At 36.0% G+C, this 24,506-nt stretch overlaps 1 protein-coding gene across 1 annotated transcript in view; it reads right to left on the bottom strand.

The window, feature by feature from the left end:
• LOC150076464 (uncharacterized) overlaps positions 1-23,178 on the bottom strand; it is a 40,032-nt gene extending 16,854 nt beyond the window's left edge. The window contains exon 1 of the mRNA XM_090388029.1: positions 22,682-23,178. Within this exon, the coding sequence (XP_090244155.1) occupies positions 22,682-23,061 (380 nt within the window). The 5' untranslated portion in view covers positions 23,062-23,178. The remainder of the gene's footprint in view (positions 1-22,681) is intronic.
• Positions 23,179-24,506: the final 1,328 nt, after the last annotated feature.

Below are 24,506 nucleotides of genomic sequence, written 5' to 3'. Positions count from 1 at the left end.
GGGGAACAGCACCAAAAGCTTTACTGAAATCTGTGAATGTCAAAATTAATTTTTGCATCCCGTTTCTTTTTTACAACATCATAGTATCCAATTGGACTGATCAGATAAGACCTACCCTCAATAAACGCATGCTGCAATTGCAGTTCATTCATATCAAAATGTGATCCTGCATTACTTCTATAAATGCTGAATCCATTATTTTCCCAGTACAGAAGTCAAACAAGCTTACAGGACTGCAGTTACTCACTTTGCTCTCTGTAAACAGGAGAGACATTGGCAAATTTCTAGTTTATAGTGACCTCTCCTAAATCCAAGGAGCATCCAGAGCCTCTCCTGAAGCTATGATAAATAATTATGGCTAAACGTGTGCTTACCTCTTTTGCTGATTTTTTTAAATTAAGTGGATTGTTCTCTCAGCCTAGGTGATTTATTTACTTTTGGCTTCAATTTCTCTTCTACCTCACTCTCAGACTGGAGTACAAATTTAAGCTTCTGATTTTTTTCTGCTTGAAATATGGTACAGCTTGTGGATTTTGATAAGTTGAATTCAAATCTGAAGTCAGACATTTCCTAGCACCGACACATTTCATAAGGAACACTTAATGAATTTTTAAGAAGTATTACAATAAAGATAAAAAAGTGTTTTTGTTTGCACTTTCTTTTGCAATGATCAGGGGTGTCTCTAATCAATGTCCAGCAACAGAATGCTAAATACTGACAAGGAAAGAGTAAACATTTCTCCATGACAGCAATATTCCAATAAAAAAATTCATTACGTTCATCATTAACATGTCTAAGGTTATGAGGGCAAAAGTCCAAATGAGAAATGGAAGTTATTTTTAGAGACATACTGCAACCATGATTTTGGTAGGTTTATAATAAATTAAGATTTCATAGTTCTCTTCTCTGCTGTTGCCCAAAAATGTTCAATAACTTTCTTGAAGGATTTCAAGCTTCCATTTCCTTATACATGAAGAGCCCACCTCTTGTCCTGATCACCTAATTTGCATGTGAAATAAAGTTTGTATGCTTTAATGGCAGTGTTTCAAACTGTGTAGGATTAAATTCTGCAAGCACCTTACACCCAACAAATACTATCTGGTGAATTAACACACTGACACCTTTTAAAATGCATTTCAAGCAACTGCAACTGATATCAAAAACTATATGAAGAGCAAGATATGTAACAACATTAACACATACTTATTGCTCCAAATGATTGACCGATCTGGTAAGTTTTCTTTGTATAGCTATCTGAGCGTATGTGGGGCAGAACAGACTGGAAACTGACCAATACAAGAACATCTAAAAAAAAAAAACTCCTAAACCCAGAACTTTTCCAGCAGTCCATCTAACATAAACAGACAAAGCAAATTCTAAATATGCAAAAACAAAAATATATTTTGCGAACTGAAGGTGCTAGGAAAAAACAGACTGCATGCTCGAAATCAGTGCTAAATATACACTGAAGTTCACCACATGACTATTGATAAATGATTTTATCATATCATTTATTAATAGACACATTCAAAAATACCAAATTCTCCCATTTAGAATTAGGTGCACATCTGGTATCCTATCCCTAAAAACTTCTTTGTGTGAATGTAAATGCAAATTGTTTTGTGAGACCTCCACACCTATAAACAGTATTCAAGATAAGATCTAACAATAACTGGTAGATTCATCACTGAAAGTACCTTACTGCCTATATAGCGTACTATAGGCTAATCATGAAGCAGCTTTGCAACTTCACACCCTTGAAAGTTGTTCCCCCCCCCATAAAGACTTCAAAGCAAGAGAGGTATTAGAACCTATAGTACTTAGTACCGTGCATGGGTTGAAGGTTGAGAAAATAAAAGAAGATACTTGTTGACATTAGACTTTTAATTTTGTAGATTGCAATTTTCAGGAAATACTTATGAAGGAAGGTTGTCCCAAAAAACAGAAGTTGAAGGAATAAATGAGGAAGAAAAGTTGGGTATGTGTGTAAAAGGATGTCTGGTTGTGGCACATGTTCAGACTGGTTTGGAAGGTTGAATGGGAATTATAGAAGCCAACTCAGAAGAATAGTGCCCATGGAAGCATCTATAGAAAATGCATGCAGCAGAAACAGAATGTCCATGAGACAAACACTGGAGAAACTTTGTTAGATATGAGTCATTAATTAACCTAACTGCCATCTTTTGAATGGAATCTAGAAGCCTGAGAGAGGTTTTAGTAGTAGTAAAAATGGCAATTGAAAAAGAAAAAAAAAAAAGTACAACTCACCCATCCATATCCTTCTAGTTCTCTGAATTAATTCAATCCATCCACTTCCAAACAACAGATGGAAGCCTGTTCCAACAATCAACCACCTGCTGGCTGAAAGCAAAACTTCTGCACATCTATTCTGTAACCATTCTTCCTCAACTTTAATTTATGCACCCTTGTGTATAGCTCAGCAAGAAAAAGAATGCCATTAACATTCTGCTTAATCATTTCATTCAAGGCTTTAAACACCGATCAGATTTCCCCACTGCTGCAATTTGCAGAACTGAAGCATTTCTAGGTAAGAGCACGCTTTTGTTCCCTTCATCAGTCTGGTTGCCCTTCTCTGCACCCGTTTCAGCAGATCTACATCCTACCTGAAGTGAGGCCTCCAGGCCTGTATACAGTACTCAAGATACAGCCCAGTATCCCAACCTAACCATGGCCTTATTCAAAGGTATAATAATGCCTCCTTATCCCTGCTAGCAAAGTTTTTGCATATCATCGACAAGATCCCATGAGTGGTCTTGGCAGCATGTCCACTGCTCAAAGAATTTCATGTCTAACAGCCAAGTTTGTTTGTTTGTTATTTGGTTTTTAGGAGCATTAGCGACTAAGGCCATATTGCTCCGGGATATGCGATGGTCATTCCCTGACCTTTCCGCATCCTCCGTATTTGGTGGTGACGGGCTAAAACCCGTCTAATCAAGAAGCATGTGCTACGCACTGCTGCTCCTTCCCACCTGGCTACAGAGGCGCCCTAACAGCCAAGTACCCCCAGTTCTTTTTCATTCTCCACTACCCAGAATGTAGTACCACACATTCTGGGTAGTGGAGTTGATAAGTTTCTTTAGGGTTACTGCTACCCATATGCAGTAGCTTGCATTTTCAATGTTAAACTTCAACTGCCATTGATTAGCCCATCAATCTAATTTTCCTAGATCTTGTTGAAGTAGTTCACCCTGATGAGTGTCATTAACCACCTTGTCAACGTTTGTTTCATCAGCAAACTTAGACATCAGACATTTTGGGGGTACTATCCTGGATTTAGGAATATTATTCTATGGTAGGGTGGATTTGCGATTTGTACCGAGTGAACAGCTATTTGAGAGAAATAGTAACACCAAGAACAAAATAGAAAACCCAGTTTTTTTTTTGGTGCAGTGGAAGCAATATTTGTGATGTGCTTATGCCATGAGAGATTAGAAGTCAGGGTAATTCCAATAGAGATATGCGATCTTGCCTAGAAATTGGAGTGTAGCGAAGGCAATCATAGGAGCAGAGTCCTTTTTGTGAAATAGATTAGCATTAGCAGAGGCATATGATGCAAGAAAGCAAGCTTATGCAGCATCAGCCAAAAAAAAAAAAAAAAAAAAAAAAAAAACCCTCCCATTTTACCCCTCCATTTGTTCCAAATGCCTGTCCAGCCCAGCCTTAAATTTATTTAGGTTATTAACTTCCACAACAAAAGATGGAAATCTGTTCCACCAAATAACTACCCACTGGCTAAAGGCAAATTCCACACATCTATTCTACAACTGTCTTTCCTCAATTTGAATCTGTGGCCCCTCAGGTTCTTAATCTGAACAAGAAGAAGAATCCCATTAGCATTCAGCTTGCTCAACCCATATAACCTTACAGGTGCCTACTCTCCAGGTACTGCAATTTGTAGAACTTAAGCCTTTATTGGTAAGAGCACCCCTTTGTTCCCCTCACCAATCTTGTTGCCATTCTTTGTACTCTTTTTAGCAAATCTACATCCTTCCTAAAATGAGGCCTACAGACCTGTACACAGTACTCTAGGTGTGGCCTGACCATTGCCTTGCCTTTTATAACTGGATAATCACCTCCCTGTCCCTGCTAGCAAAATTCCAATATCATTGACAAGACTCCATAACCTGCCCTGGCAGCCCATCTGCACTGCCAGCGAACTTCATATTTGAATGCACAATTGCCCCCAGGTCTTTTTCGCTTTCCACTTCCCTGAGTGAAACATACCACACAGTTGGTATGTTTCTCTTCGGTTATTCCTACCCATATGCAGTAATTTGCATTTGTCAATGTTAAACTTCAGTTCAGTTGCCACTTCTCAGCCCAGTTGCCCAACTTATTTAGATCCAGTTGGAGTAGCATACTGTCTTTAGATTACCCTGCCAACCTTTGTATCATCTGGAAACGTGGACATTAAACCTGATATACCTTCATCAAGGCCCCTGTAGCTGAGTTGTCAGGAGCGGGAATGCAGTAGCACACGCTCTTTGAGTAGACCGGGGTTCAAGCCCCTGACTGCTAAATACAGTCGATCTGCCAACCCACACAGGACCAGCGTGACAGATTATGGTCCAAGTGCGTAGCACACGCTTCTTGATTAGACCGGGATTCGAACCTGTGACCACCAAATATGAGGATGCGGAAAGGTCAGGAAATGACCGCTGCATACCCCCCCCCCCCCCGCCGGAGCAATATGGCCTTAATTGCTAATGCTCCTAAAAAACAAACAAACCTTCATCAATATCATTGATTTTAGAAGGATTGATATAAATTATCAATAAATTATCTTTGCCCCATTAGAAAATTACCTGGAGATCAGCATTTAAGGAACTGGTAGTGGATATTTGAAAAGTTAAAGATGTTTGTGGTGGGCAAGGTTTCTCAAATTGGAAGGCAGAATGCAATGTGCTATCATCAGCAAAACTAGGGATTGGATTTCTGGTCAATGGAAGGTCATTAATATATTAATGAGGAAAAGTGTGATTGAAAGAACTGAACATTGGGGAATACCTGCATCAGTGGAGAAGTCAGAAGATAGACCGTGTGTCACGCCATCTACCATGACACGCGGTGAGTGGTCAGGGAGAAAACTGGATACCCAATTACAAAAAACAGTTGGCAAACCATAAGTACAGAAACCTTTATGCCAAACATGATCAAAAGCCTTTGAAATGTCAAGCGAGACTGCTTGAGTTTCACCAAACTTTCCATTGACTTTGTCCATAGATGAGTTTCACTGATCAGATGGAAGATTTCTAGATAGTTTAAGAGATGGTGGTTAATTGATAACTACAATAATTAGATGGGAGGGAGTTGTCACCCTGAAGTCTATAACAACTACGAACTGATAGGCAACAATATTGCAGAAGAGGTTAAGCCAGGAGTGGGGAACCTTTTTAGATTGAAAGACCAAATTTTATTTAACCAAGATACTATTAGGCCTCATGCTGAGAATTAAATACAGTAGAATGTCAGTTATCCGGAATAATTGATGTCAGACCTCTTCTGGATAGCCAAATTTTCCAGATAATCGAATCGGAAAAATTTCTGGATAATTGTACCGGAAATTTTTTTCCAGTAAAATTGAATAAATTTAATATTTAATAAATAAATTTAATCTTACTTCTTTACGATTAAATTAAATAAAAAATTTATAAACCCATCTGGGAAAACAGAAGCATCCATCCAGGCATTTTTATACAAAAAAAAAAAAAAAAAAAAAAAGGAAAATTAGAAAGTTTTTTAAATCGATCAGACAATCAGTGCGTCCCAGTGGCATTTGCATACAGCAACTGTAACTCGCTCTTTTCTCATCTTAAAACTTGGTGCAGGCATTTCTCTTTTAGTGGCTAGCGTCTTCTCGGTAATGCTTTCCATAATAAGCCTGTCTAATCAATATTATAAAAACGTTTTTTTTTCTCATAATTTACTATAACTGAAGCAAACTTAAATTTCAAAGGACACCACTGCCAATTCGTCTGCAGAAAGTTTCTCGCTTTGAACATATAGTTCACGTATACCATGTCTCAGTTTAAAGTTTTTCAGTCAACCTGTGCTTGCCTTAAAACCTTCATTACCTGAATTTTCAATTAAAATCCAATGCTTTTTCACACAACATTGGGCTAGACACTGGTCCACCTAAACTTCGCTCTGAAGAAAACAAAAAAATAAAGTGAGTACACTCTCTAAAGCAGCATTTTCAGGTTTTACATCATATTTTTCCTGCTAGATCCTCCTTCACTATCCATAATCGACACAAATTCTGTTGGAATTTTTCTTGATGTCATAAATTGTTGAAGTCTCCACATTGGAGACTTCTTTGGAGAGATTTCTTAAAATTTCACCTTTTTTAATTCTATTAATAATTTCCATTTTTTTGGTGCAAGGTTAAAACTATGCGTTTTCTTTTTGTTCACATTTTACCGTAAAAAAATGAGAAAAATAATAAATTGCACAGTTTTGAGCTGATATTATTCTTACCAAATCTGGAGCTAAAGTAATATGAAATTCAGTCATGGTTTCCGAGAAAACCCACTAGTCTCTGTGAAATATTTTTCTAAAGCACATTTCTGAAGGTCACAACCATAAAACAATAAAAATGATATGCAGTTTTCGTTTAATGGGTTTTGTTTGTACAATCTGTTATAAACAGGTAGTAAACTCGATCTTTCACTTATTATAATCAAAATTCAATTTGCAAATGTGATCACTATAACCGGAGCTTACTGTACTACCACATTAATAAAAAAAAAAAAAAAAAAACTTCAGTTCATCCTTTCTCAAATTATTATGGATAACTGACTTCCGGATAACTGGCGTTCTACTGTATATACAAAAAAAAATTATATTTTTGTAGGCATATTTACAATTTTAATTACAGCCTGTTATTGTATGAGGAATTTAAACAAATAAATTAGCAAAGATGATAACAAAACTAAAAATGGACAAATTTAGACAATGAACCATTCGATTACTTTTTTTGCAATTGCTTAATGCCAGATATCAGTCTGATATTTGGTTTCAACATCATTGAGAGTACTTTTAATTGGTCCTCCAAGTGAATATCCGTCATCTGAGATTTCGAGCTTGTTTTAATTTGTGTCATATACGAAAATGTTGATTCACAATAGTAGTTTGTGCCAAAACAAGCATTTTCATATTTAAAGAGGATCCTTCTTCATACCAAAGAGTTCAGAATATTATCTTCTGAGAACTCAATTAATTCCATTTGTAAGTCATCAGGTGCTTTGCAGACATCAATCAGGCGTGGTTGAAAAGCTGGTTTCAGTGTGAGATAATGTTTCTCAAAATCAGTAAACCTTTCATTGTATTCTTCAATCAGAGAGTCTAGAACAGAAAAATGCCATGAAGCGAAACTGATTTTATGTAATTTAATAAATGTATGTACAGATGGCACATGAGAGGAAAACATGAAGGATTTGTTGCAATTCTGTAGAATGAATTGCCAGATTCAGATACTTTGATTTCCTTGCATTGTAATCTTCTTCAGCAGAATCTATATGCCAAATCTACCGTTGACACATTAAATAAAGTTATAGGTATTGTAAACTACATTCGAGCAAATACATCACAACATGACCAATTTTGCAACATGCTTCAGCTGAATGCTGAAACACTCAGCATGGATATGCCATATCATTCTAAAGTGGGCTGGTTGTCCCAAGGACAAATACTTGTCAAACTTTTATCTTTGTGAAAACAAATGTATACTTGTATACTTTCACGTTGCATTTCCTTAATGATTTGTTTGTATCTTGTTCATTAATTAATTTTGCCCGGTCAGGAAAGTGTTCAGCTGAAAGTTCTGATTGGTTAAGCAAGGTCTTCAAAAAGGTTAGCCTTTTCCAAAATGCTTGTATTTTAAGCTACATCATATTTAGATTTGGTTTTACCATGCAAAAAAAAAATATTCAGAACATTTTGCTTTGACATTATATCACACAAAAATGCAATATCTCTACAGAATTACACTTTAACAATTCACACTTAATTCAGTTCCTCAAAAAAGCTTGTGATTTGTTTTCACAAAGATAAAAGTTTGACAAGTATTTGTCCTTGGGACAACCAGCACACTTTAGAATGATATGGCATATCCATGCTCGAGTGTTTCAGCATTCAGCTGAAGCACATTGCAAAATTGGTCATGTGATGTATTTGCTTGAATGTAGTTTACAATACCTATAACTTTATTTAATGTGTCAACAGTAGATTTGGCATATAGATTCTGCTGATGAAGGATACAATGCAAGGAAATCAAAGTATCTGGATCTGGCAATTCATTCTACAGTAACACAACAAATCCTTCATGTTTTCCTCTCATGTGCCATCTGTGCATACATTTATTAAAATAAATAAAATCAGTTTGGCTGCATGGCATTTTTCTTTGAAGATGGTGAAGACGCCAATTCCACGTGTCCTGGCAGTAAGGGTACCCAAAGTCAGTAACCCCTCATGACAATGAAAATCTGCAAAACACGAATAAAAAATACCACCTGTGCAGAGTCAGTAGATTCATCCAAGGTGATAGAATAATAAATGACTTCGCTTTGGCATATTGCATGAAGTTGTTCTGTTATATTACGGGCTAATTCATGTTGCCGATCAGTTATGATTCTCCTTGAAAGAGGTAATTGTTTGTACTTCTTAACCTTAGCTGAATCTAAACATCCCACAGTTTCATTAATGCATTCTTTTATGATTTCCATTGCTAAATGGCTTACCTCTTCTTCCAAGTATATATGCTACTTCATGTGTCGCTTCAGTGTCATCCCTTGTCCTGACGTAGTTTTGAATACTTGTTGCTGCTTTCCAGCTTTCATTTTCTTATATGCAGACTTTCAAGGTTCTTCTAGTTTAGCATATTTGTTGTCCTTATGAGTCGCAATGATGATATGCATTGTATTTCTTCACTGTTGCCAATATGGCATCGCAGAGCAAACATTTATCGTTCAATGCAACTACACAATACTGCAATTCCCATTCTTCACTGAATACTCTCTTTTCTTCCTTTATGCTCTTTTCTTATTTCTTGAAATAATCGGGTAACCAGTAAAAATTAAAAATGAAATACACAGATTGATTGAAGATTCAATTTTAAAGGAAACAAGCACTGGAAACCTATGCCACTGGGGAGAATGACCAGAATGTCAATTGATACTGACAGCAGTCAATGAGATGAGTCATCACTAATAAGAAAGGTAACATTACCAAATGAAGTTCAGTTTCAAGTGGAAGTGATGCCATATCATCTATATGGGAAACAATAATATTCTGTAAAGATTAGTAAATTAGAATAAATGCTTTATTTTGTATTTACTTTAATATATAATTCATTATTATTTTCCTTAACTAGAAAAGGCAATGCATACATTTTTTTTTAACATGTTACAGTTCTTTCTTAAGAAGTTCTCAGGCCTGTGATGCGAATGACTGGGTGATTGCCAGTTTGCCAATTACTGGCCTCTTGCTAACTACACAATTGGATAACTATCCAATATTTTTATATTTCTTTTGCTAATGTATGCAGTAAATGTACACTAATTTATATAAGAAGAATAACGATATATAAACTTTACCTTAAAAATATTTTGAGTTTGGTATAATGTCATGAAATAAATGGCAGATTTTGCATTTGAGTGAAATAGACAAAAGGTTGAAACTGGTAACCCAAAAGGCCGCAGGTTCCTCACCAATGGGTTAGGCTGTCGAGGGGAGATTATGGGAAATCGCCTGATAAATAGCAAAGAAAGAGAAAGAACAAAAGGTGTTTCTTGTACACGAATACTAAGAAGAAAAGAGCAAATTAGATCAGACCCTTGCATAATGGATGCATGAAAGTTGTGGATAACTCTGCTAACATTGCAGATAAATTGAACAGGTATAGTAGACTGTTGAAATAACAGCACCCAAAATAACAGCACGTTGAGATCGAATGTTTATTTATTAAATTCGCCATTTTGAAAGTGAATTCTGTACTGATATCATGGATTATACTGCTGCTTTACATTTTAAATTAAAAACCCTCACTTTGGCTCCTAAAGTTAATAAGCCTCATACAGAGAAAAAAAGAAGAAGAATTAAGAATATTAAAACATAGTTACAAATGATATAATAATAGAAAATAGAACAGGCATAAGTAGGAGAGTATTACTGGCAGAATATAACATTGGAACGTCAACATATTTATATTTTTTTACGTGAAGTTAATAAAATTGCATTATTCATATCTCTATTTCTTATTTAACCTCATTATTTCTATATTAAATATATTAATGCTAAAACTTTCGAGATAACGGAAAAATTCAAATAACGGCATTGTGAATCCCCCGAAAGTGCCGTTATTCTGAAAGTCTACTGTGCTTTGAATCAATATTTGCAGAACAAAGATCTTTTGTGGCGAGAAGGAACTATGCGAGTGAAGCTGGAGAGCGTGCAATTAATGATATTAAAATTTCAGATTATGAGAGTAAAATTTTCAGTTTAAAAATGATTCCAGAAAACATGACTTTCCATTTTTTTGTAAAAGGAAAATCATGTTTTCTGGAATCATAAAAGAGAGTAGTTATGATTAATGGTTATTTTTCAGATTGGGTTAATGTAAGAAGTGGGTTTCCACCAAGGATAGATATTGGGACCACTACTATTTTTGATTTTCATAAATGGCATCAACAAAGGGATACGCGGTGTGATAGCAAAATTTGCAGGTGATGCCACGATTAGTAAAGTAGTTAATGAGCAGTGCCAAACAGAGCTTCAAGAGGGCTTAAGTTGACTTCAGGGTTGGTACAAGCAACAGCTACGAAACAAAGTGCAAGGTTTTTCACTTAGGGAACAGCAAACAAAATGATTTATTCACTTGCTGGAGTCAAACTAAAGACAGTACAGGAAGAAAGATATTTAAAAGTAATATATTTTTTTTTGGTAGTTGTTGGCGAATCGGCTTCTGTGGCCATAATGCACCTCCCAAGGTTTTTGGGAGATACAAGCAATGAAAATAACGTGGAGGATTTTTGGAAGTTTTACTATTCTGCACAGTACAAAAATGATTGGAGAAGCTTAGAAAGAAAATCCAAGCCCGAGGCAGGATTCAAACCCGCGACCTTTGGGTTGCCAGGCAAAAGTAATATGGATGGACATGAGGTTCTGTGAGCCATGTAGACAGGCATCTAGCAAAGCCTTTGGTGTCCTATTGGTGATTTATTCCAAAATTTACTTGTAGACACGGGTCGGTCATAGGTCATAATATTACTGTATGCAGCAATCGTAGAACCACACTTAGAATACTGTATTCGGTTAAGTAGGAGACAGCACCTAAAAAAAAAAAAAACACAGCTTTTTGAAAGGGTCCAAAGATAGGCAACCTATCTAGTCAGATCAGCAAAAGGGCATCCATATGAAGAAAGACTTCATATATATGGGCTACAGAGCATGGAAACTAACACCTTAAAGGAGACAATCAAGGTATATAAGACTCTGACAAGTGAAAGTATAAAGTATGATTACAGAACTAGAAACCATAAATTCAAATTAAGGTGGAAAAGGTTTAGATTGACTGGAAGCTTTCTTTTTTAGCCGGTGAGTAATTAATTACCAAAATAAGTTATCTCCATGACAGCTTCTCTTCTCCCCCTCCAAAGAATGCCAAATCAATTCCTTCTGCTGTAAAGGTAATGGCATCAATTCTTTGGGATGCTGATGGAGTGTTGCCAGTGGACTTCAGGTGCTCCCTATTTACGAACTTTCAGAGATACAAACAAAGCTGTTGGTCAGTGCTGGTGCATGAGCAGCTATCATCAACATTCATCAGTCAGGATGAAATGAAAAAGCTTCTCTTGGACACAAGATTGCAAAACAGCACTAAAATAACTCACTTGAAAAGTTCTATTTTAAAGGAAATTATGATATCGGGGGTTGACCTCCGAGTCCTATGGCATACAGACCTTGAAGAATTCCATAGCACCAGGTGGTATCAAATGCTTTTCCAATAACAAGACATAACACAAGATGTTCTTTTTGGATAAAGGCATTTCTGGAAGCTGTACTGATTATGACTGATAACTGAGTGGGATGCAAGGTACCACATGAGTCTATTGGATATCATCTTTTCTAATTTCTTTGCCCAAGCGGCTGGTAAGGTCTAGACTTGTATTGATTCATCTGATCTTTTCTAAGTTTAGGAAAAGTCAGCACTGTAGAATGATGCCACAAGCTACGGTAGTAGCTTTCGCAGAAGATTTGTTTCAGAAAAAGCAATAGGGAGTTTAAAGCCTTTTTGTCCAGACATTGCAGAATGAGGTAATAAATCTCGTCAGGACCTGATGCACAATTTGTTTATCTGGAAAACATCAATGATAAATGCTGAGGACAACTAAATAAAGGAGTCTTGTTCCACCAAGACAATACACCAGCTCACAAGTCTATCTTTGTCATGGCTGCACTGCATGAATGAAATGCTTGGAAATCTTGGACCATCCCCCTACATTACCACATCTTACACCACGGACTTTCATCTATTTCCTAATTTGAAAATATACCTATTAGGTATCCATTTTTCTACCGACAGTGACATCACTGCTACAGTGGATGCATTCCTGGAGGCCCAAGAAAAAACTTTCTTGCAGCTGAATTCAATGCATTGCAGTATCAGTGGCAAAAGTATATTATTTCTAAAGAGGACTATGTTGAAAAGTAACCTGTTACCAGATTCCTCAAATACACCCTCCATACTCAGGCCACAAACTTTTCAAACGCCCCTTGTAGATACCAAAAGAAAACAACAAAATCAAGATACAATCATCTGAAGGCATGGTACAAATTTGGGCCTCCTGTCTGAGGGTGAATTTAATTTTCCTATTTAGCTTGCTATGATCATAACTTACCTGACACCAAAAAATTAAATTTATTATTTTTTTCATAACACGTAAACTTTTCTAAACCAATTTGCATGCTGCTTTCAGATATGGTCTTAGTTTTTTCTAGCATATGAAGTTTTAATAATAGCGGTAAAAGTTAGTTAGTTAAACCAATTAATATAAAATGCATGGGACTGGTTACAATAAAATTTTTTTATCACTTTTACAGTTTATACACACAGATAAAATAATACAGTACACTGATGTAAAAGAGATTTAAAAAAAAAATTGCTGTAAGTATGATGAGTGGACAATGTCCTTTGGTACACTTTAGACTGTCTAGAGTGCTGCAGTACAACACGTGTAGCAGTAGTCTGCCAAAATACATTCATATCAAAAAAGCCTTAGTAAGTAATTTTTCATTGACTTAATACATTGGTGGAATCATTCCTCCTGCTTGTCACTCGTAAGAAGGTTTCAGAAATCCTAAATGCAAATTTAACTTTAATGGGATGTCATATAGGCTGAAGTTTCAGCAACATATGCCATCCCATTTCTTGATATGTGTTGAACACTTTCTGAAATCCAATCCTTGTATGCAGGAAATCTGTGTTACCCCAAATTTTCCACAAAGCCACACGAAAGCCTGCCATGCTTTTATAGTTTTAACACACTGATGCACTTTTTCAAAGATTTTATCCCTCAGAAGCTCTCTAATTTGAGGACCCAAAGATTCACACTTTCACTTTTGTGGAACTGATCTTTGAAAAATAATTCACTTAGGTAATGATCTCCTCTCAAATACATCTTACCAAATGCTTTCACAAAACTATTAGGCCAAGTTTAATGCAGAGAGGTGGAAGGAAAACCTTCATTGCATCCACTAACTCGTTCCTTTATATGTACTTCTTTGAGGGCAGTCAGGTCAGATATAATGGAATACAATAGAATACTTGTCCATATACAGGGAGTCCCCGGTATCCGAGTCCCCGCAGTTACGAGGATTAATTTCTGAAACAGATACAAGCAATGAAAATAACGTGGAGGATTTTTGGAAGTTTTACTATTCTGCACAGTACAAAAATGATTGGAGAAGCTTAGAAAGAAATTTTGTAGATTAATTAATAACTGATTCAGTTCATGAATATGAAGAATGCAATGTGACCGGGTTACAAAATGAAATTGTAAATCTTGCAAAAAAAAGCTGGATTCCACGAACTTGATGATGGGTATATCACACAATTACTTGGATTACTTGGAAGTGCAAAACCACTTATAAATTTACTGTAAAGAAACTTACCAAAATTTAGCCCTCTTTCAACAGTCTTCTTAACCAAGTGTTTCTGGTTTAGGCAAAAAGTTCAGCTATATCTTAGCAGAAGGCTAGATATTTAATGAGGTCATTCAGCTCTTAGTATTAGTAGTGGCAAAAAGCAAACTCATCCTGCATCAACCTAAAAAAAAAAACCAACACTTCCCATACTCCAACAATGTCTATTTCCTCCTTGAATTTATTCAAATTACCCACCTCTACAACACCAGATGGAACTGTTTCAATAACTGAAGGCAAATTTCCACACATCTATCCTGCAACCATGCTTCCCCAATTTGAATGTATGCTTCACCCCCATGTGTAGTCTGAGCAAGGGGAAAGGATTCCATCGGCAGCACAGAGCTCACTCAATCCATTCAAAGCTTTAAACACCTCAATCAGATCTCACAGGTGCCTAGTCTACAGGTGCTGCAATTTGAGGAACTGAAGCCTTTCCTGGTAACACCACTTTGTTTTCCTCATTAATCTTGTTCCTCTTCTCTGCACCTGTTCCAACCAATGCACATCCATTCACCATGAAGCTTCCAGGCTTGTATGCAGTACTCAAAGATGTGGCCTAATTACTGCCTCATACAATAGGATAATCGCCTTCTTATCCATACTGACAAAATTCCTACATATCATTAACAAAACCTCAAACTGTCCTGACAGCAATTTTCAGAAATGAGACCTGTTGTAGAAAGCCCACTCTTTGATACCCTTCACCAACCTTGTTGCCCTTTTCTGCACCCATTCCAGCAGAACAATGTTCTTCCTAAAATGAGGCTTTCAAACCTGTACGCAGTACTCAAGATGCAGGCTAACCATTAACTTATACAACAGGATAATCACTTTCTTATCCCTGACAGCAAAGTTCCTGTTTATCATTGACAAAACATGGGCTGTCCTGGTGGCCAGTCTGTACTGCTCAGAGAACTTCTAACTTACCTCACAATTTAAGTACAGAAAATTACAATCGGACATCCATATAACGAAATTGATCGTTCACTTGAAAAAATTCGTTATGCAGAAATTCCATTATAAAGAAATTTGACCTTTTCAACAATGAAAAATACGGAAAAAAATCAGACATAAATGGGAATGAAAAAATTTTCTGACATTTTAAAACAATTAATTTATTAATACACACATATTAAGAAACCACTACTTACATGATGCCTACAATATATTAGTACACTTTTAAGAATGTCGTAAAATATTTGGTTATTTTTTGTTGTACACTGGATTTTACTGTTACATCGTTCGTAAAAAATTTGTTTAAACACAAAATATATTTTCTGGTACATTTTTAATGTTAAAAACATTTTTCCTAGCGTTATTCCAAAAATTTTGTGACGAAAAACCGTCATGCGAAAAGCATTAAGGAAGTAACATCATCTTCAGCTTCCGCCAGAAGCGAATTATTGTAGCTTGTATTGTTGCAATCATACTTGTATGATGGCAACAATAATTTATCTTCTACTGGACCAAATTTAATGAAATTTTGCATGGGGCTTCATCTTAGCTCTATACTAGAGGAAAAACTTTCAAGCCTTTGAAAATTGCAGTAGTTTTTCCAGGATACAAAGTATTTTTTTTGTAGTTTACTGGCGGTTTCCAGGGTGTCCCCTATGTCCGCCGTTCGTTAAGCTTAATTGTGTGCCAGCAGAATCGTTTTTTTAGTTCATCTAATTAAAATTTAAGTTTAAAGTTAAGTTTAAAGTTGAAGTTTAGATCAAATCGTTTGAATGTGTTTTAGTTAATTTAAGTTAATGTTTAGTGTTTAGTTTTAGGTTAGGGTTAAGTTAAGTTTGAGTAAAGTTTAAGTTTTTCCAGGATAGTGGAAAATATGAACATGTAATCAAGAAAATTTTCGCACATAATAAACGGGATAATGTGGACATACAGGTGATCCCCGCTTAACGCTGATAATTCGTTCCGGAAAAACAGAGTGCTAAGTGAATCCGCGCTAAGCGAGCGCTGCATTCCCATAAGGTAACATATGTATTTGTGAGTTGCGGTCGGTGCCATATGATATTTCCTAATCAATAATAAATGGTAGTGAAAAGATCCAAAATATCAGTCAAAATATTTAATATTCAAATATTTGCACATATAAAATATTCTGCATTACATATGTATATAATTATGTAGTAACTACTTACGTATCAAAATTAAACTTAAAATTCCAATTAAAATCATGAAAAATGTGTCGATTTTGGGTTGAACTTTGGCCCTCTTCCAAATAAACTAAAAGGGATATTAATTTTAAATCCTCCGCATCGTTACCACCTAACAATAAAGTCAACCGATCCTTCGCCGCTTAGAAAAACTTGGCATGTTTTTTCTTCTTTCAATATGAAACTTCTTTTAGGCATTCGTTTTTCCATAAAGTCCTGCTTCATCTATGTTAAAAACTTGTTGAGAGGTATAACACATAATACCCCTCTTCAATAATTTTAACTTCTTTTTTGAAAGTTTCGGCTCCTTTTTTTTTTTTTTAGGTGAGTTTTCTTCAGATCATATTGGCTAATCTCTTTCTTTTCTCTCTCTCTCTCTTTTTTTTTTTTAAATAGATTAGCTACCCACAGGGCAGTGTTTCTCAACGAAAAACCGTGAGATGTGAGCAAGTGTTCCGCAAAAAATCATAATTAATAATTAAAAAATAAAATTAATTAATTCTGCATATTTGTAGTGTACACCACTTTTGTATCATTATAATATTTAACATAATTTTTTTTTTTGGTTATCAATATACTGGCATAGACTAATAATCAAATAGACTGCGGAACACTATTTTGGCAGGCTTTGCATAGAGAAGTATACGTAGAGGGGTAATGACATCTACAAAAAAGTAGCAATGTGGTGATCTAGTATGCCATTCGTATGCGATTTAGCATGGAGTACACAGGTTGAAGGAGAGGAGGAAGTGAACCGATATCATAACTAAACTCACTTCTTTGTATAATTTTTTTGATAATTATCAGTATTTTGAAATATTATTAATATATGTGACCATGAATTTATGGTTGATAAAAGGAACTTTAAAACGAGAAGCAAAGTACTTCTAGTAGTGCAACGGTGGTCGATGAAAACGAACACAATATTGTCACACTTCAAAGTGAGGATGAACAATTGCATCCTCTTGTTTCCCAAAAATCAGAAGTGAAAAAACAGGAACCAACTAATAAAAGACCAAAACAAAAGTATGATGGCAGTTCTTTAAATTTCAGCTTTACATGTGTTGGAAATAAAGATGCTCCTAATGCACAGTGCATCGTATGTAATAAAATATTAGCAACAGTTCTTTGGTTCCCGCTAAACTTGTGTTTCGTAAGTGTTCCATGAATATGTTGTCAGATGAAGTGTTCCGTGACTAAAAAAGTTTGGGAAACGCTGCCATAGGGTATGCAGGCCAGTATCTAGTTGCCATCCAGGTCCTAGCTGGGACCCTTCCACCGGACCTGTATGTAACCTTCCATGACCTGAACTCCGGAATCAGGAAGAAAAATCCGACCAAGAAATTGGACATTGAGTTAAACCTGGACACTGACCCTAAGGTAAAGAGAACATGCTGTTATAATGAGATGATAAACATCTGGCACACAACATGGGACACTTCCACCAAGGGAGCAGTTACAAGGAAATTTCTTCTGGCTGTGACTTCCCCTCCTCTAAGTCAACGCAGAAGTGGCTCTATCTAACTCTTGAAACGTCATTCCTAGTCATGGCTTATTGAACAAGAAGCTCTTCCAACTCAGCCTAATACCTATAGATGTTTGCTACTGCGGCACCAAGAATTGGTTCCACCTTCTCTTTGGGTGCGTTCTTTATGAGGACCTAACGGGACATTCTGCTACAGACACCAGAGAACCTGGCTGCATTGCAGAACTTCTCAACGCAGGAAAACCTCCTACAGAATAACACAGGCTACGAATGGGGATCTCCAGATAGCAGCTTAAAATTTTATTTTATTAATTTTTAAAAAAATTTATTTATTCATTTATTTTTCTTTTTTCTCTTTGCACTATGCACTAGTGTGGCTTCTCTTCTTTTTCCCCCTTCTCTCTTTTTTTTCTCTTCTTTCCCCTCTGGAATGGGCTCCCCCAGTGGAATCTGGCCCATCTTCCCATGGTGTGCATGAGTACCCAGAATCCTCTCTCCAAGTGACCGATGTTTCTGGGTAGCCAAGTGGCCAGAATATAACAGAACACTCACATAATACACACAAACCTACACCAAACACATTTCTGGCCCTCTTACAGTGGTACTGTTCTCCACAGAGATTCTAGAAACCGCCCCTTACAAAAGCACATGTCCATGTCCACATGCACATCCGCAAATCTATAACAGAATCTATAGGTTGGTTGGTTTCTATTCTCAGTATAATTTTTTTCAGATGGGCCTTCGGTAGAGCATTTTCAAATTCTTGATAATTGCCTTGGTCCATTGGCTGCAGTTTAGACGAGGTATTCAGAAGGAATAAAACAAGCTTCACACTTTTTTTTTTTTTTTTTTTTTTTTTGGTAGTTGTTGGTGCATAGGCTTCTGTGGTCATAATGCACCTCCCAACGTTTTTGCAGTACTTTGATCCAAGCCCAAGGCGGGAATCGAACCCGCAACCTTTGGGTTGCCAGGCAGGCACTTTACCCACCTGGCTAGCCCAGTCAGCTTCACACTTGTAAGTTTCAAAATTACTGAGTGAAGGTGGGCAGAGCAGTTGTCGACAAAGCAATTTTTCCATTTTCTTTTGTCTTCTTTCTAGAATTTTAAATCCACTGTTCAAAAATTTCACTCGTCATTCAAGCCTTTTTGTTGTAGTTGTAGTCCAACTCTAACAACTTTACTCCTTTGAAACATCGGGGTTGTTTACTTTTGCTTATTACCAAAAGCTTCAGTTTTTCGTTACCAGCCATATTTCACCAACCAAGACTGTAATTGTCTCCTTACTATTTTTACCACCTACACGTTTATCACCTTTAAAAGTCTGTCTTTTTTGGCAAACATTTAAAAAATAGACATTTCATCAACTTTGAACATGTCTTTGGGCTCGTAGTCCATAATTTTTTTCAAAACTGTTTCTTTCCAATAGGTACAGTCTTCTTCAATTACAACCCCACTTTAACCAGAAATAACTTTTTCAAGTAAGCCACGACACTTTTTAAATTTGTCCAACCAACCAAAACTGGCTTGGAAAGTTTTATGCCCGAGAAAAGATGGGTACTCCATAGCCTTTTCTTTTATTAATGGCTCTGATATCAGCATGGTTTAGTCTCGAATCAACTTCAGCCACTTCAAAATGGCTTCATCTAGATTTTCATACAGGCATTATTTCACACCCTTTTGACTGGGTCCAATTTCCTCAAACAGCTGAAGAATCGAAGCACAGTTTTTCAGAATGGTTGACACACTACTAGCAGGGATACCAAATTTTAAAGCAATTTCTTTCTTTTTTTTTTTAATGCCACAATCTACACTATTAAGCACTTCCACTTTATCCACTACACTCAAGGATTTCCTCTTAGACATTGTAAGGTTACTTGCACAGCAGCTAAAACAAAACCGATTTAGGGACAACTTGTACCTACTATACAGAGACATTTAGTGAAAGTGTGGATGACTCATTTCTACAAAACAACATGAATTTCCAGGATAAAGGAAAATCACTCTCTCCTAATTCTTTAATAGGGTGCTTACAACAGAAATCGGGTTGACCACAGACAATGTCCGTGTGGAGAATATGCCATAATCTTCTCTCACAGATAAACACTCAAGGCACCGTTCAATTCTTAAAAATAACCCTCATGACATCAGAGAAAGAAGTAAGGCAATTACTGGAATAGAAAAAAATGAAAAATTCCACAGTAATGGCGGAACCAAACACCATTCCAGATTTCACAGCAAATATTGCCTAAAATTTGTCTGAACCATGCAGATTTTTCATATATGCCATGCCATTCCAGGCTTGAAAGTAATAGATAAAAAATCATTATTTAATGCAATAACATTACACTCATTTATTTACATTCATCATTTACTATTTTTATTTTACTTATTTCATTAATTTAATTTTATATTTAAATATAAATTATATATATATATAACATTGGTTGTACTCTCCACTGTCACATCACAGATTCACCTGCTGGCTAAAGGATTAGCTCTGCAAGGAGAACAGGGGGAAAAATTGAAGTAGGCGTGGTCTCCACCCATCAATCACAGGGTGCACCCTAAACTAAATCTTAGCCCTTTACCTCACAGTAAGTAAATAATAAGTAATAAATTATAATAAGTAATATATATAAGTAATAAGTAATAAATAAAATAATTAGTAATAACAGTAAGTAATAAATCCTTGTACAGATTTGAATTGTGCAGTGATTAATAGTTTCATGCTTCGATTTTATAACATCACATTTTTAAAATTAAGTGTAATTAATAAAAATTAAACTTTTTGCCATTAAAACTGAAGAGGCAAAAAGTAGAGCATTTAAAAATTTTTAATTATTAAAAAATAATACTTTAATAAGTATAACAATCTATTGCTAAAAGATCAAGCATTCATATGAGCACAAATCAAAATAATAAGTAGTTTTTCATGTTAAAGTTTAAATTTCAGGCTCTGTAGGGGCCTGTAACTCAAAAGTGCATGTTGTAGCCACTGAGTTAAACAAATGACCAATTAACCTTTGATCAGGTCATCTGTTTGAAAGCAGTGTAATACTAGGGCAACTCTTTGAAAAGGAAATTGGTTAAAATATTAAAAAATTGTGCTTTAAGAATTAAGACCATTACATCATCTATGCAGTTTAAATCCTGCTAGTTACAAAAGTAGATTATGCTAGTAGTTATTCTTTTGCTAGTCACAAAAAAAGATATTTTGCAAGGAACTTGGAAATGTAACTCTTTTTTTTTCGGCAAATGCAATGACTGATAAGAATGCCAGATGGGATGGATTACTTAATATTTCTGGATTGTAAAATGTTGACTTTTTTTTTTTTTAATGTGCTGTATTTTAAAGAATTCTGTGCTGAGAAGTGCTGGATTTTACAGTTTATTGTAATTTCATTTTTTCATCTTGTTCACCTACACATTTTCCCCTTTAATGGCTGTCTTTTTCCATCACATTATTCAGCTTCAAAATCTTCTTCTGGCTATGTTACAGCACATTCTTACAACACCCAAACTAATATTCTTTCTTGTCATAGTTTTGCAACATACGTTTACAATCTTTATCTTTGGCTCTAAATTAATAAGAAAGCTTATGATTTGACTCTAAATCAATAAGAACAAATATTTACTAGCTAGTTGGGTTAATCTTCAGTACAGGGCTCTTTCTTACCCATGGATCTCTGCGACAATACATGATGGTCAGGTCTAGCTCTGCCCACTGTTTCGCATTGATTAGATGTTCCTGTGAATAATTTATCATTTTCAGTACACTTGCATGTTGAACTATTTAAAAAAGGTTACGTTATTTTAAGTCACCAATTCAGGATGAATTCAAGTGAAAAATGGTGTATCCATAATCTTTTTTACTACTATCCCAAATTGGTAGCATAAACTAACATAACCTTTTTTTTTTTTAACTATCTTAAAAATGAAAATCTATTAAAAACTATACTTCGCTTGAATAATCCTGCATCAAGAAGGAGAAAAGTGTCTATTGAAAACATTAGGTTTCCAGGCCTGTACATCATATTCCTGCTGGCTGTACACTTGCAAAACATTCATTCCAACACAAAATTGTGGTGATAAGCAGCCAATTACTGCGGAGCAGTGGGGAGAGCTAGACCTGTCCATCACTCAATGTTGCAAGAAGGTAAGAGCCTTGTAGTGAAGGCTAACTGCTTTTTGATGCACATACTTATAATACACTGCTTTCAATTTAACTTGTAACCCAGTTATAATTTTCTCCCTTTGTGTCCTGCTCTGCAGACTCATCGAAAATATAGAAACGTTGTAAGGAGCAAGACTCCCTAATACATTTGTATGTGTTGCAGGTTTAGTAATAAAAGACACTTCTATCGCCATTGTGACTCGACACAGCCCACGTGTACATTTATAAAAGTATCCGTCTGCATTGTATAAAAATTAGATTGTACTCTGCGCTCAAATATGAACACAATGGAAAAATTTGAAGTGGGCACCCAAAGTTTTAAAATTGGTTAAAATATTAAATAAAGTTTTATGAATTAACGCATTAGAAAAACAACCTTTTTAATGGCTGATAGCACAGCCGCTAGAAATTTCTTGAAGTTTAAGTGGGCAGTGTTATTAATCCTGTGATTAAAACCAAGTTCGCGCCAGAATTCAATACAATAAGATGATTCGCACGATTAACAATAAGCACATTTCAAATATCTGAAAAATTTTAAACTTAATACCCACCAAAGCAATAACAAAGGATTTTAAGGATAAAATGCAATAAAAATATACTGAATATTGAACTATTTTAAAAATAATATACATAAATAACCTTGATCTCGATCTCTGACTCCTACTACGTGACCGGGATCGCGAACGGGAACGGCGACGTCTGCTTGATCTAGAAGAACCACGTCTAGGATCCCCAGGCCTACCATATCGGGCCATCTGCACCCTTAGTTCCCGACCATCAAGTACATATCCATCCAGGGCATCCATTGCATCCTCGGCATCTCGATTATCGTAAAAACGAACGAAAGCAAAGCCTCTACTTTCCCGCGTATAAGGATGACGAGGGATATAAACGTCGCCAACATGGCCGTACTTTTCGAAGACTCGTTTCAAATCTTCTGGAGTAGTGCGATAAGTCAAGTTGTCTACCTTTAGAGAAGTCATACCATCGATATTTGGCGCTCCTCTACTATAGCTCATTATATGAAGTTACCTTACCTCTCCTCCCAGCCTTCCAGATTTCGAGAACAAAGCAATTTTCTCAAAATCCAGTAAATGTCGACATCCAGATAGAAAGTACAATCAACGCCACCTCACCACAAGAAAACTGTCTTTCAAAAAGAATTTTCGCACGCTGTAATAAAATATCACCTAGCGACAAAATATGAATAAGAAAATCAAAAGGAAATTTTTAAGATTAAGAAAGGCATTATTGAACACAACATTATAGATCTCAGTAATAAATATATTAATTTATTACGAGATTTATATTAAGTATCTACATGTGTAAAACAGATTACTCTAAAGAGAAATATAAATAAAAATTATTTCTATTTTTTTTTTCGGACAACAACATAAAACAAAGGAATTAAAAAGAAAGGGAACGACAAGAACATCCGGATATTTAGTATAGTCAGAGTACCCTAAGGGCGCAACATTATCTGCTGATGATATCAAGGCACTTTCGCTGCGTCGGAACCCTGATAGCTTGAGAAATTAATACATTGCCAATAACAACAGAATATTAGCAATTGCCGCAGGCAGAGGTGAAAATAATTCGTGCACAGCTTCCATTAGAACGAGCAGCAGCCTGGAAATGAAATCAAAAGTACCGGCGATTTCAAGGATTGTTGGGTTTCTACGTAGAACAACTAAATACATAGTCTGTGTTAGGGTAAGTAAGAGTATGAATGTATACTTGCATATAGTCTGCGCATGTAGCACAGTGGTATCATCACAGTCCTTCAGACACCGGGTGGCAAAGGCTTGGTTCGGACCCCGTCGATAATGCAAGGAATTCTAGTGGACTTTTTTCACTACGTGGCAGAGTTAGTCGGTCTCAGGCGTAGATAGCAAGGCTTTTTCTCCAGAAATTGGAGGTTTTTTTAGTCCAGCAAACAGACAAATCAAACAGAGAACATAGGCAATTTACAGACTAAATATTTATTTGGATAGCTGTAATCGTTTACTGGAGACGCTAATATCATTTTTGCATGTACAATCATATTAAGACCAGAGGAAATAAATTTGACGAATTTAAAGTGAGTGCCAAGATATAAAAAAAAAAAAAAATGCACACATTATTATTATTATCCATGTGATGCAAGGAAGCCTGAGGTTTATGCTGCACCAGGAAAAAAAAAGTTCCCAAGTAACCCTGAGAGAGAGAGAGAGAGAGAGAGAGAGAGAGAGAGAGAGAGAGAGAGAGAGAGAGAGAGAGAGAGAGAGAGAGAGAGTTAAAAGTAAAAGAGAATCGTCAAGAAAGAGAAGAATAATGATACCAAGCTCAGGACCCTGGGTGTGCCAAGCCCATACTCACCAGATGTGAGCCCCCGGGGTTATATCACACAAGTGGCGTCAAACGGATATGAAGGAGCAGAATTTGAAAATGGGGAAAAGAAGGGACAAAAAGGATAGAAGGGGAA

This window comes from Mastigoproctus giganteus, chromosome 13 (assembly GCF_048544385.1).
Source record: "Mastigoproctus giganteus isolate SK-2022 chromosome 13, ASM4854438v1, whole genome shotgun sequence".
In the NCBI taxonomy this organism is placed as follows: Eukaryota; Metazoa; Arthropoda; class Arachnida; order Uropygi; family Thelyphonidae; genus Mastigoproctus; species Mastigoproctus giganteus.
The sequence above is the reverse complement of the archived record's forward strand: the minus strand, read 5'-3'. Positions and strand labels throughout refer to the sequence as shown.